Source organism: Amphiura filiformis, chromosome 17 (genome assembly GCF_039555335.1).
Source record: "Amphiura filiformis chromosome 17, Afil_fr2py, whole genome shotgun sequence".
NCBI lineage: Eukaryota > Metazoa > Echinodermata > Ophiuroidea > Amphilepidida > Amphiuridae > Amphiura > Amphiura filiformis.
The window spans coordinates 25239201-25258374 of NC_092644.1; the positions used below are offsets into that span (position 1 = coordinate 25239201).

General features: G+C 35.2%; 2 protein-coding genes across 2 annotated transcripts in view; one reads left to right on the forward strand and one right to left on the reverse strand.

The window, feature by feature from the left end:
* The window catches only part of LOC140137097 (centriolin-like), a 29015-nt gene extending 20489 nt beyond the window's left edge, over positions 1–8526 (reverse strand). Inside the window, exons 1-3 of the mRNA XM_072158755.1 lie at positions 8489–8526; positions 5038–5209; positions 648–842 (exon numbers count right to left, since the gene is read on the reverse strand). Coding sequence (XP_072014856.1) covers positions 648–842; positions 5038–5209; positions 8489–8526 — 405 coding nt within the window. The remainder of the gene's footprint in view (positions 1–647; positions 843–5037; positions 5210–8488) is intronic.
* A 764-nt stretch (positions 8527–9290) lies between these two features.
* LOC140137530 (uncharacterized) overlaps positions 9291–19174 on the forward strand; it is a 51734-nt gene continuing 41850 nt past the window's right edge. The window contains exon 1 of the mRNA XM_072159245.1: positions 9291–9806. The gene's annotated coding sequence lies outside the window, so the exon portion shown is untranslated. The remainder of the gene's footprint in view (positions 9807–19174) is intronic.

The following is a 19174-nucleotide window of genomic DNA, read 5'->3' on the forward strand; positions in this document are numbered from 1 at the left end:
TCACCAAAGGATAAACCTAAATGTGATTGTTCTTGTATTACATACAGGATCAATTGCAACAATTGTTCTTACCATTACATTGGTAACACCCCCTTTTTGCAAACATCTCGCTGAGCACAAGAGGGAGCCCTCTCCGGTTGGAGCTCACTTACAATTTCAATGAGACAAACATTTTGGACACAGATTCCAGATGGTTTAACTGGGCAGTAAGGTGGCCTACTACATCGTCGGAATGGACCCCGACCATAACCAGGACAAGGAACGACACTACCTGCCCGTGCCTACAAACCAATCATCAAATCACATGACTCCCGGTCTTCCTGTTAGTCATGTGATTAGCTTGACCGCTCCAATCATAATTATGATGAAGTTCCACGGATGTGATTATAAGTATAAAGTCACTATTTTGTTGAGAGAACTGTTTAAACCATTAATTTTACTACTGGTATCTCTGGCATTTGATCGCATAGCTATTTTTCTGCCACTCGTTGTGACTGACAGTATGATAATGATCAATAGAACAGGCTTGACTGTTATTAAAACAAGCACTTAAATACATTAACAAACAAACAGACAAACAAACAAACATATAATTTAGTTTTTCTTTAATCTGCATTTCATTCATTTACATGAGTGGATAAACTCACATATCCCGGTTCTCCCTGCTTCATCTGTGCCAGCTGTTTCTTCAATCTGTTCATCTCAGCATCTTTATCTTGAATAATTTCCAGTGTTTTATGCATCCCGTCTTCGATTTGTGAAATACGTCCCCGTAGTTCATTGACTGCTTGGACCTTGTTAAGAAGCTGTTGCTGTAAATCCTGCTTCTCTTCTTCAGAAAGCTAGCAAGATGCAGATAAAAATAAATACAAAAATATACAAAAATTATTAATAACAATGATATATGAAAATTTAAATGAGAATAAGAATAGCAACCCTACAAAATAATCAAGTGTGTGCCTCAAGCCCCCACCGGTTTTATGATAACATGAAAAAATTGGCCTATAGGAGCACAATTTTTAGCCAATCAGCACTCCTTGGCTCTCAGACCTGCTGCTGAAGGTTTTTTTGTGCATAATTCCAGTGGTGACACCATAAAAAATGTTCCAAAGGGAAAAGTGAATTTCAGGGGGCAAGAATCATGAAATTTCTGCAACAAAATTGTCGCAAAAATTTAAATTCTTTTATTCATTTTTATTTATTTTTATTGGGGAAAGGGGCCAATTTCAGGCTTCTGTTTCTTTGCTACAATCCTGGTGGAAATTTGTTGCCACACCAGCACATGCTGGTATTAAAAGCACGCAATCACCAGAGTTAAGTATATCTAAGTATGTGATAGTTCCGCATTATCTTTGTATAATAGTTGCAAATGCACATCTTACACTCTCCTCCCCCCCCATTTTCAATGTTTGGAGACTGTATTGTAGAAATGCTGACAATGTTGTCCAAATCAACATTGCAATAGGGGAGTTCCTTCAATACAATCATTTCAGCATTTCTCTTGGAATATATTAGCATTAATTGCACTCCACATCAGCATCTTCAAAAAGTCTTGTATAATTATACTTTGATCAGCTCGTAATCGTCGGGTCTTATAACATCACGGATTAATATCAAAATATTTTATTTTGAGAATTTTCTTTTCACACTTCTCCAGAAGCATCACAAATTATTAATGCAATTCCTATACTTTGTCTACTTTCTTTAACATACAAAATAAAGACCGGACAGGTCAACTAATAACTCTCTTAACGTGGGTTTATTTTTCGGCGTAGTGGTAAAAGCCTAACAATTCCCACCTATTACGAGCTGATCAAAGTATATGTGTTCACCCACCACAAATGGTGATGTTGGATTGTTGGCATTTTCACTTTTTGAGATATTTGACAGACAAAATCTCCTCAAAATGAGCTTTACAATGATATAGTACATAGCTTTACATGTCCCTGCTGCTTGTTTGCAAGGTAGTAAAGGAAAGTAAACTAGAAGGCTATATATTTGTACACAAATACGGCTATACCCGCATATTATCGGTGTACCCAAACTTACAGTCCTTAATTGCTGAGGCCTTAAAATAAAGAAATTGTATGTGTAAAAAGTGAAAGTCCAAGTCACAAGCTTTAATTGAACGTAGGTTGCACTGTCGTAGCACTTTAAAAAAAAGAAATTGTAAAAAGTCCCCTCCCAGGGGAGCCGTCTCTTTTACTCTCCATAGGGTGCTGTTGTCAGTCTCTCTTACTCACAGTGAGGCTATGCAATATGATTCAGGGGAAACTATTCCAGAGGGAGTATGTAAATTAAATGGAACAGCCATTTCAGAGGGAGTATGTAAATTAAACGGAACAGCCTTTTTTGGGGCCATTTCAGAGGGAGTATGTAAATTAAATGGAACAGCCAATGGGTATGTAATTTAACTGGAACAGCCTTAACGCTTCACGCTGGTATTTCCAATTCAGTATCGAAGTTACGTAATGTTACTATGTCAACGGGATCACGCGCTAGAGTAATGAACCACGATCGAAATGATCACCACATAAAGTATATGGCACTCGAAGGCATACCAAAGTAGCGTGATCCGGTAACCAAGAGAATTACGTAACCACTTGATGCTGAATTACCATCATATAATATAATACGGATCTGTCCTACGTGTGTGGGGTGGGTGTGTGGGTGTTAGTAACAATATAATTCTCAGGTGCTATCTGTGTACAAATTCTGAGCCCGAAGCTGCTTTATTTGATGAGAAACGGCCCATGCCCTTTGTGGGGCCCATAATATTTGACTTATGAGGCCCATGTACATATGTTAAAGTATAATTCTCTAGTGTTATCAGTAGACTCAAGCTGGGCGCTGTAGCTGCTTTATTTACTGAGTAATGGCCGGCCCTATGTTTTAGCGTTTGGGGCCCTGGGGCCCATATTATGTAATATTTGGGGCTCATATGTACATATAACAATGTAATTCTCAGGCGCAATCTGTGTGCAAACTCTGAGCCCTAAAGCTGCTTTAATTGATGAGAAACGGCCGGCCCTTTGTTTTAACATTTGGGGCCCTGGGCCCAATATATATGACTTATGGGGCTCATGTACATATGTTAAAGTATGATTCTCAAGTGCTATCAGTAGACTCAAGCTGGGCATTGTAGCTGCTTTATTTACTGAGTAACGGCCGCCCCATGTTTTAGCGTTTGGGGCCCTGGGGCCCATATTATGTGACATATGGGGGTTATATATACATACGACAATATAATACTAAAGACATATCTGTGTACCAAATCTGAACCCTGTAGCTATTTTATTTGCTGAGAAACGACCGCCCTTTGTTTTAACATTTGGGCCCTGGGGCCCCCAGCCTTGTACATCTGGGGCCAAAATTGGCAAAAGGCACATCTACAACTTAGGGCCCATACATATGCCACATATGAGTCCTAGTGATCTTGTACTTTTAGAGCTAGGCTTGTCAAACTGTTGCACCATATTTTAACATTTGGGCCCCTGGGGCCCATAATATATAACATATGGGGCTCTTGTATATTTGTAAATATAGAGCACCCCTAGGGCTATCAGTGTACCAACTCAGGGCCCTGAGGCTGCATCATGTGATGAGAAATGGCGTACTTTGTATTTTCACATTTGGGCCCCTGTAGACTTCTCCGTAGTCCACTTGCCAAGTGTGCACTACTCTGGCTATTACATTTAAGCTTAAAACTCTGATTTAATTAATGAGCGCACAATTGATAGATTTTCACAACTGATCATTTCAGTCACCGTACGCCCTCTGTTTGTTAGCTTCCCAAGTGGACTACTGACTTTGCCTTGAGAGTTAGGCCAATTTCTGGCCTAACTAAAATTGGTGATGATGTAATGCATCTTTAAAAATGAATCTGGCTTGTGATTGGTCGCCCAGATCTCGTTATTGTTTAAATCCTCCCGACGCGTACTGGTACCATTATAACTATACATGGTACACAACTATCTAGGGAATGCGGCGCTTTTGTGCTGGTGGATGAACGTATGCATCTAGCGCGATTGTACCACCATGCTTAGTCTTGTGGTTAGATTTTATTGATAAACAAGTATGATTGACAGTGTGTGAGTCCCGGGGTAAAGTTCTGCTTAAAAGTGAAAGTCCATAGTCGGTTTTTCGGATAATAAACTGGCAGATTCTAAAATTAGAATTGTTCATTTCAGTATTGAAGTGTCATTATAATTATGCCATTATGATATGTTGCATTCAATAATATAAGCCTCACGAGGGCCTATACTTTACTTTTACTGTCACAAATATAATTATACAGCCTAAACTTTTTCATAACCATTTTATACTAGTATTTTGATGTAGGCCTACTAAATATCAGTATAATTTCGAGTTCAACTGAATGCGTTCATCATGATTAATAACATTTTATTTATCAAAAATCGACTATGGCATAGTCTAGGGCCCCTGGGGCCCGTGACCTTTGACCTCTGGGGCCAAGATGGGCAAAAGGCACTTCTACGGGGTAGGGCCCATAAGTGTACCACATATGGGCCCTGGGGCCCTTGTAGTTTTAGCGCTAGCCTTGACAGAATGATGTGTTTGATAGAAGAAGGAGGAGAAGGAGAAGGAGATGAAACCACAGAATGGCAATATACCCGTCCATGCTTCGCATGCGGGTATAAAGAGTTGAGACATCCTTTGTTTTCTATTGTTTTTTAAGAAGTTGAATGGACCATATCTTAAAACAAACTTTTTACATCCCATTTGTGGAGGATGGTCACATATATGTTGCCATATTTACTGAAAAGTAACCTTTCAGAGTCTTTATTGAGCACCAATGTAGCTTGTGAAGTCATCACAGCATCGTTAACACAATGCTGAATGGAAAAGCTGTGTTGGCATTAAAGCTGAATGAAGATGCAGTGATGGTATCATAAGCTACTCAACAAAGTCTCTAAAAAGGTAACTTTTTAAATAATGTCAAAATGACTGTGTCTGATATCAGTCTACAGGCTGCTGTCAACACATTTATTTTTTATTAATTTTCCTTCAAACTACCTGTGGTCTTGGCGTTCCCTTGGATACCTTGTCCAGTTCCTCATTTGCATCCTGTACTCTCCTCTCAGTCTTGTCAAGTTGATCTTGAATTTGGGATAACCTTTCTTGAGCTGCAGAAATGTACAAGAAATGAGAGCAAAAATTGATAAATATTGAATAATCAGAACATTTTCTTATATCAACATTCAAACAACATCGTATCAGATAGAACAATACTTTTATTTCATTCAAACAAAAACAAATATATGGCAAAAAAAGTATGCCTCAAAGCTGTCTCATGAATTTGTTTTATAGTGTGAATTTGTTTAAGGGATCTAAAATGAGCGTTTATTGCGTTTCGACAGTATTTTTTGTGGGACATGAGAGCACCTCAGACCTATCGAATTGCATTCTGAATACAAAGCATGTCTTTCTGATATCAAATAATTTTCATTTTTGAAAATCACAATATAATACAAATTTTATGACAAATTATAAAAATTTGATATTTTTCAAATTTTGATATATAACAGTCCTCAAGTAAATTATATAAATCTAATGACATATTCTTAAAGTGTATGTAGCAGGCAGGAAAAGCCGACGGTCAATTGAAAATTTTGACCTTTCATATTGAAGATATGGATTTTTTTCCCAAAAGACCTAATTTTTTTGGTGTTTTGGGAAAAAAATCCATATCTTCAATACGAAAGGTCAAAATTTTCAATTGATCGTCGGCTTTTCATCCCACCTACATACAAGTATAAATCATCAGATTTATAAAGTTTACTTCAAGTACTGTTAAATATCAAAAATATCAATTTTAATGATTTGCCATAAAATGTGTATTAAATTGCGAATTTCAAAAATCAAAATTATTTGATATCAGAATGACATTCTTCGTATTCAGAATGCAATTGATATGTCTGATGTGCTCTAATGTCCCACAATAAATACTGTCCAAACGTCATACCCCAGCCCTTAAGAAAAATTGGCCAATTAAATTGTTTTTACCCAATTATTTTGTAAACAAGAATTTCATTGTGTGAATAAGAATGTAAGTTTAGAGGTTTTATGCATCTGAAGCCTATTTTCACTGAGCTTGAGTCACCAGGAGGGGATGCATTCCCTCTTGGTTTTTTTAATCTTTGCAAGCTCAGAGACATACTATTTTGTTTTTGGCCTTTACACATTTGAGTGATGAGATTCTCAAAAATGGCTTGAAGGGAGCATCACTTTAAAAATAGGACTAGATTACATAACAAAATCTATTTAACATTCACAACATCAGCTGGTAGGAAAAAAAAACTTTGTGTGTGTGGGGGGAGGAGGTGGGTCAATTTTGTGAAAAGTGGACCTTCTTCCCAAAATTTGGACCTTTTTTTACCCCCTCCCAAAAGAAAAACCCATAAAAAACACTGATTTTTTCCCGCTCGCTACGCTTGCAAATTGGCATTTGTTGGGACTTTCTTTATACCTTTGTATTTTAAACTTGAAATGCGTTAGCTGTTACTGCTTTTATGAATCACATTCCAAACCTGTGGCTGGCTCTTCTATCTTTTTATTTTATTTTTTTGTATATTTTTATTTTGGAGTGATCTGGCAATTAATGCTAATGAGCAGGTGTTCAAAAAACTGATGCTTGTATAATTTTGTATACCCTTGACTGTTGTAATCATACAGGCTCAATCTTCAAGTGTCAGTTATTTAATAGTATAATTATAGTAGCTGCTGAAAGCTGGCATGTAGTCTAATTATTTGATATTGTTTCAAATATGTTACACGCTGTACGCCTTTCATGCTCAAATGTGTTGCCTGTGATTTTTAAACCATTTGATAAATTGAAAAGATTCAACTTAGCAGGTAGGTATACTTTTGCCATGTGTATGCTTAAAATCACCTTTGGATGGTCTATCTTAAAATTTAAGAAATATTAAGTAACAAAATATTTTCAGCACTGAAATGACTTTCTATCAACTAATTATATCCAGAATCATTCTTTTTAAAAGCTAACACTTATTAGTTGGAAAGAGTCACAGTGCATAGACCTAAAATAAGAGAAAGTGCAAAAATAAGGTAGCTTGCAAACAAATTTGAGAATCGCTGCCCTAAAATGCAATTTTTTTTAACCTATAGGCCTAAATGGTAGAATCATTTAGCAATTATATGTTTGTTGAGAAAGATAAAGCACACGCAAGATTTCGAAAATAATATTTATATCATATACATCAACATTCTCTGCAATGCAATGTTTATATTCCACATCTCTACCCTGCTGAGACCCTAAGGTTCATATGACATTTAAGTAAGAATGAATGCCAATACTGTAAGGGACGCACCATTAGATTCTCAGGGTGGGGGTAGGAAGTTTTTAAAAAAAAAAAAACTTCACCCACTACATGAGCAAAAAAAAAACTTTCCCCACCAACACTAAAAAAAAAAAAAAAAAAAACCTTCCCCACCTAACTGTGTATAATGCATGAAATTAAAAAAAAAAAAACTTGCCGCCTTTGGCGGCGAAAAAAAAACACGCGCCTTTCATGCTTGGCGAAAAAATTTTCCCCGACCCTAACTTCCTACCCCCCCCCTGAGTATCAAATGGTGCGTCCCTAACCTGGATACAGTGCACTTTGCCTATTCACATCTAATGTGCTGGCATTTCTATGGAAGCTCAAAGTTTCAACCTACATTAAAGGGACACTCTGTGATATGCTCAACCTGGGTTAATACAGCACAAAATAATGAAAGGGTAAGGGTTAGGATTAGGGTTAGGATTTAGGGTTAGAGTAAGAGTAAGGGTTAGGATTTGTTTTGTGCTCTGAACTTGAGTGCACCAGAACACACTAAAGTTCACATTAGGAAACCCTTAAGAATTTTATATTAACACATTTTGATTCCCATAGTCTGGCTGTAATTTAGTACAAAACCAATTGTTTCATGATGTCCCATAAGGCTTTTCGTAGGGGAGGAGGGTATGGGGTCAAAAATTGGTTTGTTCCCTTATATACCTTACATTTTTATGTTGTATATTATATTTTTTTCTAAAAAATATACAGTTGCGTTTTTTGTTTTGTTTTTGGGTGCGTTTTTTTTTTTTTGGAGGGGGGCACTCTGACTGGAGCAGATTTGGGTATTTTTGGAAGAAAGAGATCAATAGTAATATTACAACAACAAAAAACACATGGAAATTTATCTACAAAAAAACCCAGTTTATCTTAATTTTAAGAATTTCATTTCTAGTTCTTATAAATGTAATACACTGCAGTACTGCAAATGGCTTAAATTTGTCTTAACCATAAAACATACCAAAAACATATTCTAATGCCACAAATTAACCCCATTACATACACTAGTTGGTCAACCACAACAACTAAACACCAGACAAATCGGAAAACCCAAACCCACATTTGAATGGACTATTCCAAGCCAGTCAGTGAATGAAAGACCAATCAGCACAATGGATTATTAAACTCACAGTAGTATATCATGTCTTCCCATCATGCATTGTGCCATAGTTGTAACAACCAGTACAGAATCTGTTATTTTCTCAAACTGAGACAATTATTTTTACTATATGGTTTGAGATACAGTAAGATATTCTCGGGTGGGGGTAGAGGCGGCAATTTTGTTTCTTGCCCCAGGCGTTACCAACCCTAGTTACGCCTAAGTCTTGCCCCTCCCCCTCTCGTGGGATGGTGGCCTCCCCAATATTTAAGATTTTTAGGCCTTTTTGTACTTTTTTTTCCCCTTAAAATTTGTCTTCCCCTCCCTTCCCCCTTTGCCCACCCTCTGAAAAAATGTTGGCTATGCCACTGTTGAGATAATAGCTCTGGATAATACTTCTAAGATGTATAAACTGACCCTGTTTATGAGCAATGAAAATGACCACCCCTTACATTGTTAAACTCCAAAAAAAGAAAGTCCTGTGCCTGACTGAGCCTTAATTCTAAGCATTGCATTTGGCTGATGCTTGTAGAGTGTTCACTCCTTGTCAGCTTTTATGAGCAAACTCCCTTTTGTGTTCACTTGCGCCATTGCAATGTTTTGAGTTCGCTAATTCATCCGCACTTATTATCAACCCAAAGGGCAAGGAGGCCTATATTCCGCAGTGTGGTCCATCCAATAAGCAAAGAATAGCAATGTCTATAATGTATATAGTTCAATTTCCTGCAATGCATCATGGGAAGACATTATTTTTACTCTGCGATACTTTGACAGTGGTGTGAAAGGAAGTATGCATACACATCCAACTTCTGGGATCTATGGATGGAGCAAGGTTCTGATGTCACCTACTTTCACCTCAACCCCTTAGGTGTGAGGAACTTTGCTGATGACAATTTCAGATAATGACAGTTAGATTTTACATCTTGTAATCGCAGCCTGTGCTTTCAAGCCTATTTACATCAAAAGAGCAACTCACTAGTTGTGGTCACTAATCACCTACTACTAATATGTTCGTACAGCAGAGCTAAGTGTGCTGTAACATTTTGTAAAAAATACTGTCAACTCTGTGACAGACTGCAATATGTATAAGGTGATGAGAAAATTGGAACATCAATGAACGGATCATTACTTTTAGGATTTGATTACAAATATTATTGGCCGTTGGTTTACATCTCTTGTGTCTAACAGTAACACACATCTGGCGAACAGATCTTAACTTAAGGAACATCCATTCTATCACTTGTATGCACAGATGTGACAGGCAGGGAGGAGATGTAGCCTACTTTCATGAGTGCTTATTAATTGGGCGTGTATCTATTGGTGATGATGATGGGCCTGTATACTTAAAGGTAAGTGTTGTTACAGTACAGATATAAAATTTAAAAAATAATAATAACATACTTTTTAAACAAAAAAGGCAGGGTGTCCTAGTTTGATGTGTATTAACTTGTTGAAAGAGATGCACATGTGCTGAGATGTTGATGTGTCTAATGCATGAGCCCAAAGAGGACAAGTATCAACATTTCGGCCTATTTGTTTAATTTCTCGAGCAACAAATGATACTCAGTGCTTAACCTGATTAATACAAGGCAAAGGCACACACTTGAGATATTTTTAAAACAAAATGTCATTAAAAATAATGAGCGATATAGAAGCATCCATTTCCATTATTTTTTTAAACACTGCATTTTGTATTTGGAGTGCAATTATTAGATGCTTTCAATCAATTGTAATACTCTTTATATTGTTCCATCATCAAATGTTACAAATTAGCTACTGGTACATGGTATGTGGTTACAAGAGAGCATTTAATTTCCTCTGTAAGCTATTGTGCTTGTGTGATGATATTACTAATTATTTGTTAAATATCAATTTAAAAGTTAATATTCTTCCCTCTTGTAGCTAATTAAAATAGAGGTTTGACAGTTTCTTTACCATTATGATATGACACAAATCATCATAAAAAAAAATAAAAAACAAAAGACCAATGTCACATCTTGGTTTTTCCACACTTCCAAAGGACACACATTTTTTAGCCTTATATGTAACACGTCATACAAGCGGAGGTGATAATATGTTTATATTATGTTGAGTGATAAAAACGTGATTTAATGTGTACGGCTGTCATCTTACATAAACACCGATTTTAAAAGCTGTTACAGTCTAATGTTGAAATGTCACAATGCAATTAAATGCAAACAACATACATTTTGATGCATGGAATAGACCCAGGCCCATATGCAAAATTATTTCAGGGTGCAGATTTTGAAAAAGAGAACCTTTTTCCCTGGTGAAGGGGCAATTTTGTGAAAAGTTTAACTCCTCAAAATTTGAACCTTTTTGACACCCCCCCAAAAAAGCATAAAAAACCTGATTTTGTTTTGCTCAATACATTTACAAAATTGAGATTTCTCTGGACATATTTAATAATTTTTCAAATGGGGTGCCTGAATAGACCATTTTTTAACAATGTAAATCAAATTCCAATATTCAAGCATGCGACTGAGTACCTGATGGTTACCTTTGAGGAGGTAATGCAAGAAGCACCTATCTGTAATAGCTGCCATGTGTCATATTTTTAGTTTAGATGTGAACAATACATGTATAGAATGCAGAAATTGTCAAATGTCTATAGGGCAGCTATTGCAGATAGAGCCTTTTTGCCCTCTATTCTCCACTTGCTTTTCATGAATCTTATCAGTAAGATTCCAATGAAGTCAAAGTTTCAATAACATTTTGTCACATTCAAAAGATACCAAATGATCTATCTCTATCATACTTGCTTTAATCAGGGGTGTGAGTGACCTCTATTGAAAAAAAGAGGAACTTAGTTCAAAAAAGAGGAAAAAAGAGGAAAAGCACAGAAATATGCTCAAAATGGGCTGAAAATGAAAGAAAAAGCTACAATTTTGCATCAAAGAAATTGCCAAAAAAGAGGAATTCAGCTTAAAAGAGGAGATTTCACAACCCTGTTTAATAGTGTTCCTATAGTTTGCCATTCTTGTGTTTATAACATATTTTTGCTGGTTTTTGACAGGGGCAGCGGTTGACCCATGGCACCTTTTCTCACCTTTGGTGTTTGCTCGACCACTTGGAATGCCTGTCGGTTCACTGTGCCCTTGCCTTACAATATTTTGTTTTGTGGTGCATGAGGGGTGGATAATTTGGCTCTTGGTTTTCTCTTGTGTGTTTTGCCATAACCACCCACTGGTCGTGCCCTTTATTATATTTTGTTGCATGCTTTTATCATGTTTCTTGTCATTTAATATGGTTTTTATCTCTCTATATATTTTGCCATTTGTAATATTTGCATATTGTTTTAATGTTTTCAATGCCTTGCACAGTGCTGCGCTTCAACATTATTTTTGTAGACGCATAATAAATATGTGCACATTATACTATTATTATTAAATGCTACAAATATATTGTATGATCGACAACCTTTTCAAAGACTGAAAACTAAAAAAATACTAAATTAAATAAAAATTCCCTTTAAAAGGGAAAGCCAGCCTCAATGTAGAAGAGGTCTTGTATTTAGTTTTGGTCAATGTGAAAGGCATTTTTAGGATCACGCTTACATCTACATGACAGTCCACCAAACCATCAACGATGAGAACATGCACACTGAAACAGCAGAAAACATTAATTCCTAATCTCATGTCAACTCTTTTAATTCATTACATGTACTCCAAATTGTTCTGGTCTGTTTGTTCTGTTGTTGTTGTTGTTGTTGTTGTCGTTGGTTTTTTTGTCTTTTCAGCTTTTTACCCACGATATCTCAATTTCCAATTTTGTAATACCAGAACTTACGAACTCAATATCTTCGCTTAGGAATGTCCGATTTCACTGCTTTCGATATATACACTGCCGGTTTGAGTTAACTTACATGTACATTTTATTTTAAAATAACTTAATTAATTCGCAATGTATAGTTTAAGCCTACTATATTATAATAGATAGTGGCCAGCACATTTATAAAGGACTGGTTACTCACTACAATCTTCACTCTTAAACTGTGTTTTTCTGAATGTGCTGATCATGTTGATTGCTAGTCGGAAACTCCTCATGAAGCTATGGACATGGCATCTTACATACTCCATTCTATAACAGTCTGCCTAGTGCCTTGTGTGTTTTCTCTTCAATCATTTTGTTGAATGTAATTTTATGAATCAAATAGTTATGTGTCATTTTATTATAATAAAGAAGTTATTAAATTAATAAAGTAAGACAATTTATTTATCTATAAGTGCATGTCAAATGGGGTACATTGTTCAATACTATATGCATAAATTATGCCCATATTATAGCTAGGCCCTAAAAACTTTATTTTGCATCGGATTTTTCCCGTTGAAAAGACAAAACTGATGTTTATGATAGCAACCATTTCATCAATAACATTTTGAGTCATTTTTATCCATAAAACGACACAGGATATGATAGATAACTACTTTCACATCAATATGGTCCATATGATCACAGATTGTTGAGAATCTGTGATATGATCCGGGATATGATGAAGATTTTGATTCTATAGATCTGTTATCAACATGATATCACGCTGTTCAGTGGTCAAGGAGTAAGGACCCCGGTCAAGGACACTGATATGACATCATAGGTGATGTCAGATTTTCTTCTGCTGACCATATGATGCTATATATATTAACTATTATTGTTACATTTAGGACTTTACACTTTTAAAGTCATAACTAATTAGTTCAAACATAACTTTGGTAATACTCACTGTTTTAGATTCGTTGAAACGGCAAAACATACTTACTTTTCCTAACAAATCGAATTAAAATATTTTAAAAAAATTTAACCACAAAAAGTTAAAAAAAAAATCATTCCAATACCACTAAAATATAATCTCTTGAGTAAACTGACCCCAAACCTGAAACAGGTACCAGCCCCGAATGGGCTGGCGAAAATGAAACATTGAAAAATATACTTATTCCATCCTGAACAGTTCATTTGGTTATACTCATCAACAAAAAAAACATTTTGATTATGACACTGTTTTAAATTCAAGGTTAACAAAATAGACCCACAATGTGTCATTGGTCCTAAAATAGCCCAACTATCTTGCCTGTCTACCACCTAATGTTGTTCTTGGTATTGTCTTTCCGTTTTCGCTCCAGTTACTTCTGGTAATATTACTACCTTTATCAATGAGTTAAGGGTGGTCAAAGTTGATCCAAATTTTAAAAATTAAAAAAAAATAAACAGGTCCTAGATATATTTATCTAGTTTTTAAAAATTAATAAACAAATATTTTGACTCAATAATTTTTTTTTTGTTACATGGTCCGAAAAAAATTTGGGCCAAAAAACCCGTTTGGGGAATTTTGTCCGAAAATTAGCATTTTTGCCCAAATTTGAACTCACAGATGAGTTCATCAAGTCTTTGCCATTCTAAATATGTATACTTTTATATACTTTAATAATTTAGCAGTTATGAGGCCCAAAATAATCCATAATTCAGCAAAGATAATTTAGAAATCCTGTACATGTACTGTGTGAACAAGTATATCTGTCTTGGTTTTATCAAATAGGATATTTTATAGAATATTTTAAGAAACATGTAATGTTGACCTGAAAAATTACTGTATTATCTGATCAAAACCCCTTCAAAATTTAAATTTCTGTGGATGATAACTTAGTACTCCAGATTCCAGAAATATGCAGCCCAATTTTTTTTTGGGGGGGGGGGTAGAGGATTAAAAATTATCCCACTTTGCCAAATGAAACAGCTAAATCCAAATTCTTCAGTCAGAACTTTTAGTTAAGGAGTGTGCTGTTTATATTTTAACATTTAGCGAGAGGAATCATTGCAAGTGAGCTGAGATGTTGATGTGTTTAATCAATGTCATAGCAAAAAAAAAAAAAAAAAATACTGGTTACAGAACTGTGCCTAATGTATGATCCCGAACAGGCCAGGCATCAACAAATCCACACTACCCCTGTGGAACTGGAAGATTTGGGAAATATCTTCCGCAGAGGGAGTATGGATTTCAAAGGGAATGAACATATTAAGCAGCTCCATTTGAATTTCATACACCATCTAAGAAAGATGGAGAGGGAGGGTGAGTTTTAAATGGAACTGCCTAATATGTTCCTTCCCTTTGAAATTCATACCCCCTGGAAGATACTTCCCCAAATCTTCCACAGGGGTTGTGTGGATTTCCAATACTAGCCAATTTGTCTAATTTCTTCAGCAACAAATGATATTCAGTACTTGACCTCATTAATACATAGCAAAGACGCACACTTCCGATATTTCAAAAACATCTTATTTTTCAAATTCAAGGTCAACAAAATAGACCCATGATGTGTCATCAGTTCTAAAATAGCCCAACTATCACATCCGTCTCTAGTACATAATGTTTTCTTGGTATAGTCTTTCCGTTTTCGCTCCAGTTACTTAAGGCAATATTATTAATCGTCTGACTTACACTGAATTCTCATGCTCTATTAATGTACTGTTTCATGAAATGCAGCACATGCTCATGTTTGTCATACTAATGTTATCAATATCAAAGTTTCATAGTTTTGCAGAATTCAATTAAACATCTCAAAAAAAGTAATTACCCCCCTTTGAATAATGGCCATTAGTCAAAAACAGGCTATTGTATTACAAATCTGTCAAATTTGTTGGAAGCAGAATTTATTTTTCTGCGCATTTTGATACCACATTTGTAGCAATTGACTAAATATTGATGCCACAGCATACATTTAAATCAATGTAACCCAAGATTTGAAAGTTGCAGTAAATTCTATTGATTTGTATTCAATATAATGGAAGGAAATCTGTGTAATGATAAAGTCTTATTCAGATTCCCTTTTACAAATTAAGCGTACTGCTAGCCGTCCAGCGCATATTATTTGCACAAGGTACAATGCACACGCGATGGTTAAGCTGTCAAATGAAATCTGAATAAGACTTTATCTGTTTTTGTATTGTTGTAAGTGCAACTTTCAAATCTAGACCTCACTTCATTAAATTGACTGGTGTTTTAAAGTTTTCTGGGCGATTGTATTAAATGAGGTGCCAAAATGGGTAGAAATAAATTCTGCTTCCAACACATTTTACAGATTTGTAATACAATAGTTCGTTTTTGAATAATGGCCATAATTTAAAGGGGGGTAATGATTTTTTTCTTATGTTTATTAATAGTGCTCACTGAAAAACCAATTTCAAATGTCTACATTTTGTAGATATACAGGTTAATGTGTATACTGAGAATTCATTTGATAATAATTATTTAGGGGAAATTGTATTTGATGTTTATAGGAAATAGAATTCAAACTAATGGCAAATAAAAATAACTGTCTATACTTGTTATGAATTGCATATTTAAAAGCCATTTAATGGTTTTGTAGAAAACTTTGGTCTCGTTGTTACTGAGAAATGGCTAATTTCAAATGTCTGTAGACTTAATGTTACTGAAAAACTAGAATTGTATAATGAAACTTTCAATGAAAATGACAATTTTATTTGTGGGGAAACTGATTAATGGTAAATAAAATTAATTTGTACGCTTAGTATTAATTGCATGTACAATAGAAAGCACATAATGAATTATTGGATCACTCTCCTTTCACAGGAATTATATTATTTTCACTTTAAATTAGCCAGCTCATAGATCATAAGTGAAAATAAATCAAAATTTCATCGTTTCATGGAATACGTACGAATGACAATGTCAAACTTACAATCTAATCATCTTCAGCCCCCCCCCCCAATCTGGCACAAGGCAAAAAAATTGTGTTGCCTTTATTTGAGAAAATCGGGCAGCTGGTTGGTCTGTTGATTTGTATTTTTTAAACCTTTTTTTTTAATTCCCACAAATATTAAATAATGCTTCTTCCATGAGGGACATTTGTCAATTTTGACTACTGGATATGACAGCGTTCAAGCTTTGACTTACGTTTGGCGGACAGAATGGAGGAAACTTGAAGTGAAAGATATCCTACTTAAAGGAACTTTTTCTAGGGTGAAATTTTGTGTAGAAACTGAATCTGACATAAAAAATGCATAATTATCAACTTGAAAATTTTCCCCATAGCACTGTACAGGCATATTTCTGCCCAAAACCGTCAAATTTGGGCAACAATTTTTGTTAAAAAAAATAAGTCCTTCAAAATGGAGATACTTAAAAAAAAAAAAAAAACATGTTGCTCTAGAGAAAGGTATTGGTTAGAGCAACATGTTCTTTGTTTAGCCTTACACCTCCCAGTTTTGAAGGACTTATTTTTTTAACAAAATCCATTACTTTTTTCACGTTCTTAAAATTGTTAGGGGTGGGGGTAGCATATTACAAGTTATTTTCTTTTCTGTAAATCTAGCTTACTTATTTGTTATATCACCATTTAGCTATTGAAATACTGAGCAAAAAGACACTTAAAACATCCCTATAGCTCATACCATTGTGGAGATATGGCATTTTCAAATCGAAAATGAGACAAATATTATACTTTTTTCCAAATCAATTGTCACCCGAACCTTTGAGTTTCTACCCTGCTACTGAAAATAAAGAAATATATGGATCCCATTCAATGCTTTTAATATCACAATTGTACCCTTGTTACACAATTAGCATAGAAAATTAGGCACTATTTGATAGTTTTCATGTTCATACACTCACAGGAAATTAGCAAGTCAAAATTTTTGTCACCCCAAAACGGCCCTTTTAAAAAAAAAAAAAAAAAAAAAATGAATTTTTCTCAAAATCAGTGAAAAATAAGGGGTTTTAAGTGCCAAAATCTGAAAATATGTGACATTTTACCCCTAATAACATTATTAAGTAATCTGGAATTTTGACTGTTTTCACCCCTAAATACTTTTTTCACGGTTTGTCCGCCAAACGTAAGTCAAAAACTGTTAGATAATCAATTTAAGACTAGACTTTCAACAAAACATTCATTTTAAGTGAAAAACATTGAGATTTGGATAATACATGTATATGAAAAAGCATCATTCAAAAATAAAAATTGTGACCCTGATTTTTCAGAATTTAGGGTCGGTCACTGAGGGCAACACAACAATTTTTTTGGGGGGAAGGGGCTAATTGTAGGTAGAGTTGTGACAAGTCTTAATCCTTTAAGGCAGTTGAGATGGGATTTAGAATTTCCTTTCTTTTTAACCAAAGGCTGCGAGTAAACTGGAGTAAATATTGTAATTGTTCACCTTAGTTGTTAGGAGTGGTTACTGGTTAGCATGAAACAGGGCCTTTCTTCCTTATATATCAATCTAAATGCACAGTAGCCTGCCAGAGAAGCCTTTTTTCTTGGGCGCTTCCCAGGAGCCATAGAAAAATGGTCCTACTTGGTATGGGCTAGAGAGTGGCCCTCTTTTGCTTCTCTCTGTACTTTCATAATGAGAAAGTACATGTGTATGTATGTAAATTTGAACCCTACTGCCTTTTTACAGAGTTCCTGATTGGTTACTCAGATGATTTAATAAACCAATCAAAATACACCTTTTAGATCTCAGTTTTAAGCTTAATTCTCTTCAGCCCAACAGACTATTCTTTCCATATCATTCATTGGTTCAATACTTGAGCTTGCCGTCTTTGTAATCAGAATTGTTCTTAGAGGCTGATAAGTTAGTTTTAACAGTGGTCTCGCCAAGGGGGGGCATGAGGAAATGCCCCATAGGCAGAACTCTTCCCCAGTTGCCCCCCCAGCAAAAACCTAAAATGTTTTACTTTTTACGGCAATTTTGCACAAAATTTGTTAATTTTGCCTCCCCCCATGCCTCCCTGAAAAAATCCTGGCACCACGACTGGCCAGGGAGTGCCTATGATAATGAGAAATTCTGTGTACTAAGCTTAATGAGTGAGCTAAATACGTACTTGTAATTGTCCCTGACATCTTCATGACAGAACTGATCATGTCAGATTTTATACGAAGTGAAACTGCTTCCATTAGCCAAATGCAAGTGTGGCTTTTCAAATTAGCTAATACATTGGGGAAATCACACCCATCTCACAACTGGCAGAATTATATATCACATGTATCCAAAGTCACAAACAATTCAAGTTGCTGCATTATATAACTCTAGTAATAGTATAATAGACAAATGCAACGCTAAGTGTCTCTTGATGTAATATAAAGTTAAAAGCAGGAAAGGCCTTTCAAGGGTTTCATCATATATCATAATTAGCAAAATGCAGCAGTGTCATCCACATGTATCTATAAAGGCAGGCATGAGAATAAATTTCAATGACAAAATAGGAACATTCTGAAAAGCTGGAAAAAGCAAGCAGAATGTGGCAAAAATTCCCGAAAACGGGCTAAAAATAAATAAAAATGCGCAAAATTCAAGGACTTTCAAGGACCATCAGAACCCTGTTTGTTGTTGTTGTTGTTTTTTTTTTTTGCCTATCCTGTCCTTATGTTTTACTTGAAAACTTTTGTTTTACTTAATATATGTTGGTTAGACAGAAAGAATCACTATATATAATTTGTAGCTGGCTGCTACTGTAACTTGTGGAGCAGAGTGAGGTTTCCAATGTAATCAATACTTTTGACCTCCATTTCAATCAGTATTAAATATGATTACATTTTATAAACTTACTGTAATCTTTTAATGGATCTTTAGATGTTTGAAGTCATCAAATTTCTTTTCTTGTTTTATAATAAAGGTAAGAAAATAAAACCCAAGTTAAATTTAAGCAAAAATATTACAACTAAGTGATGGCAAGGAATTCTTATCT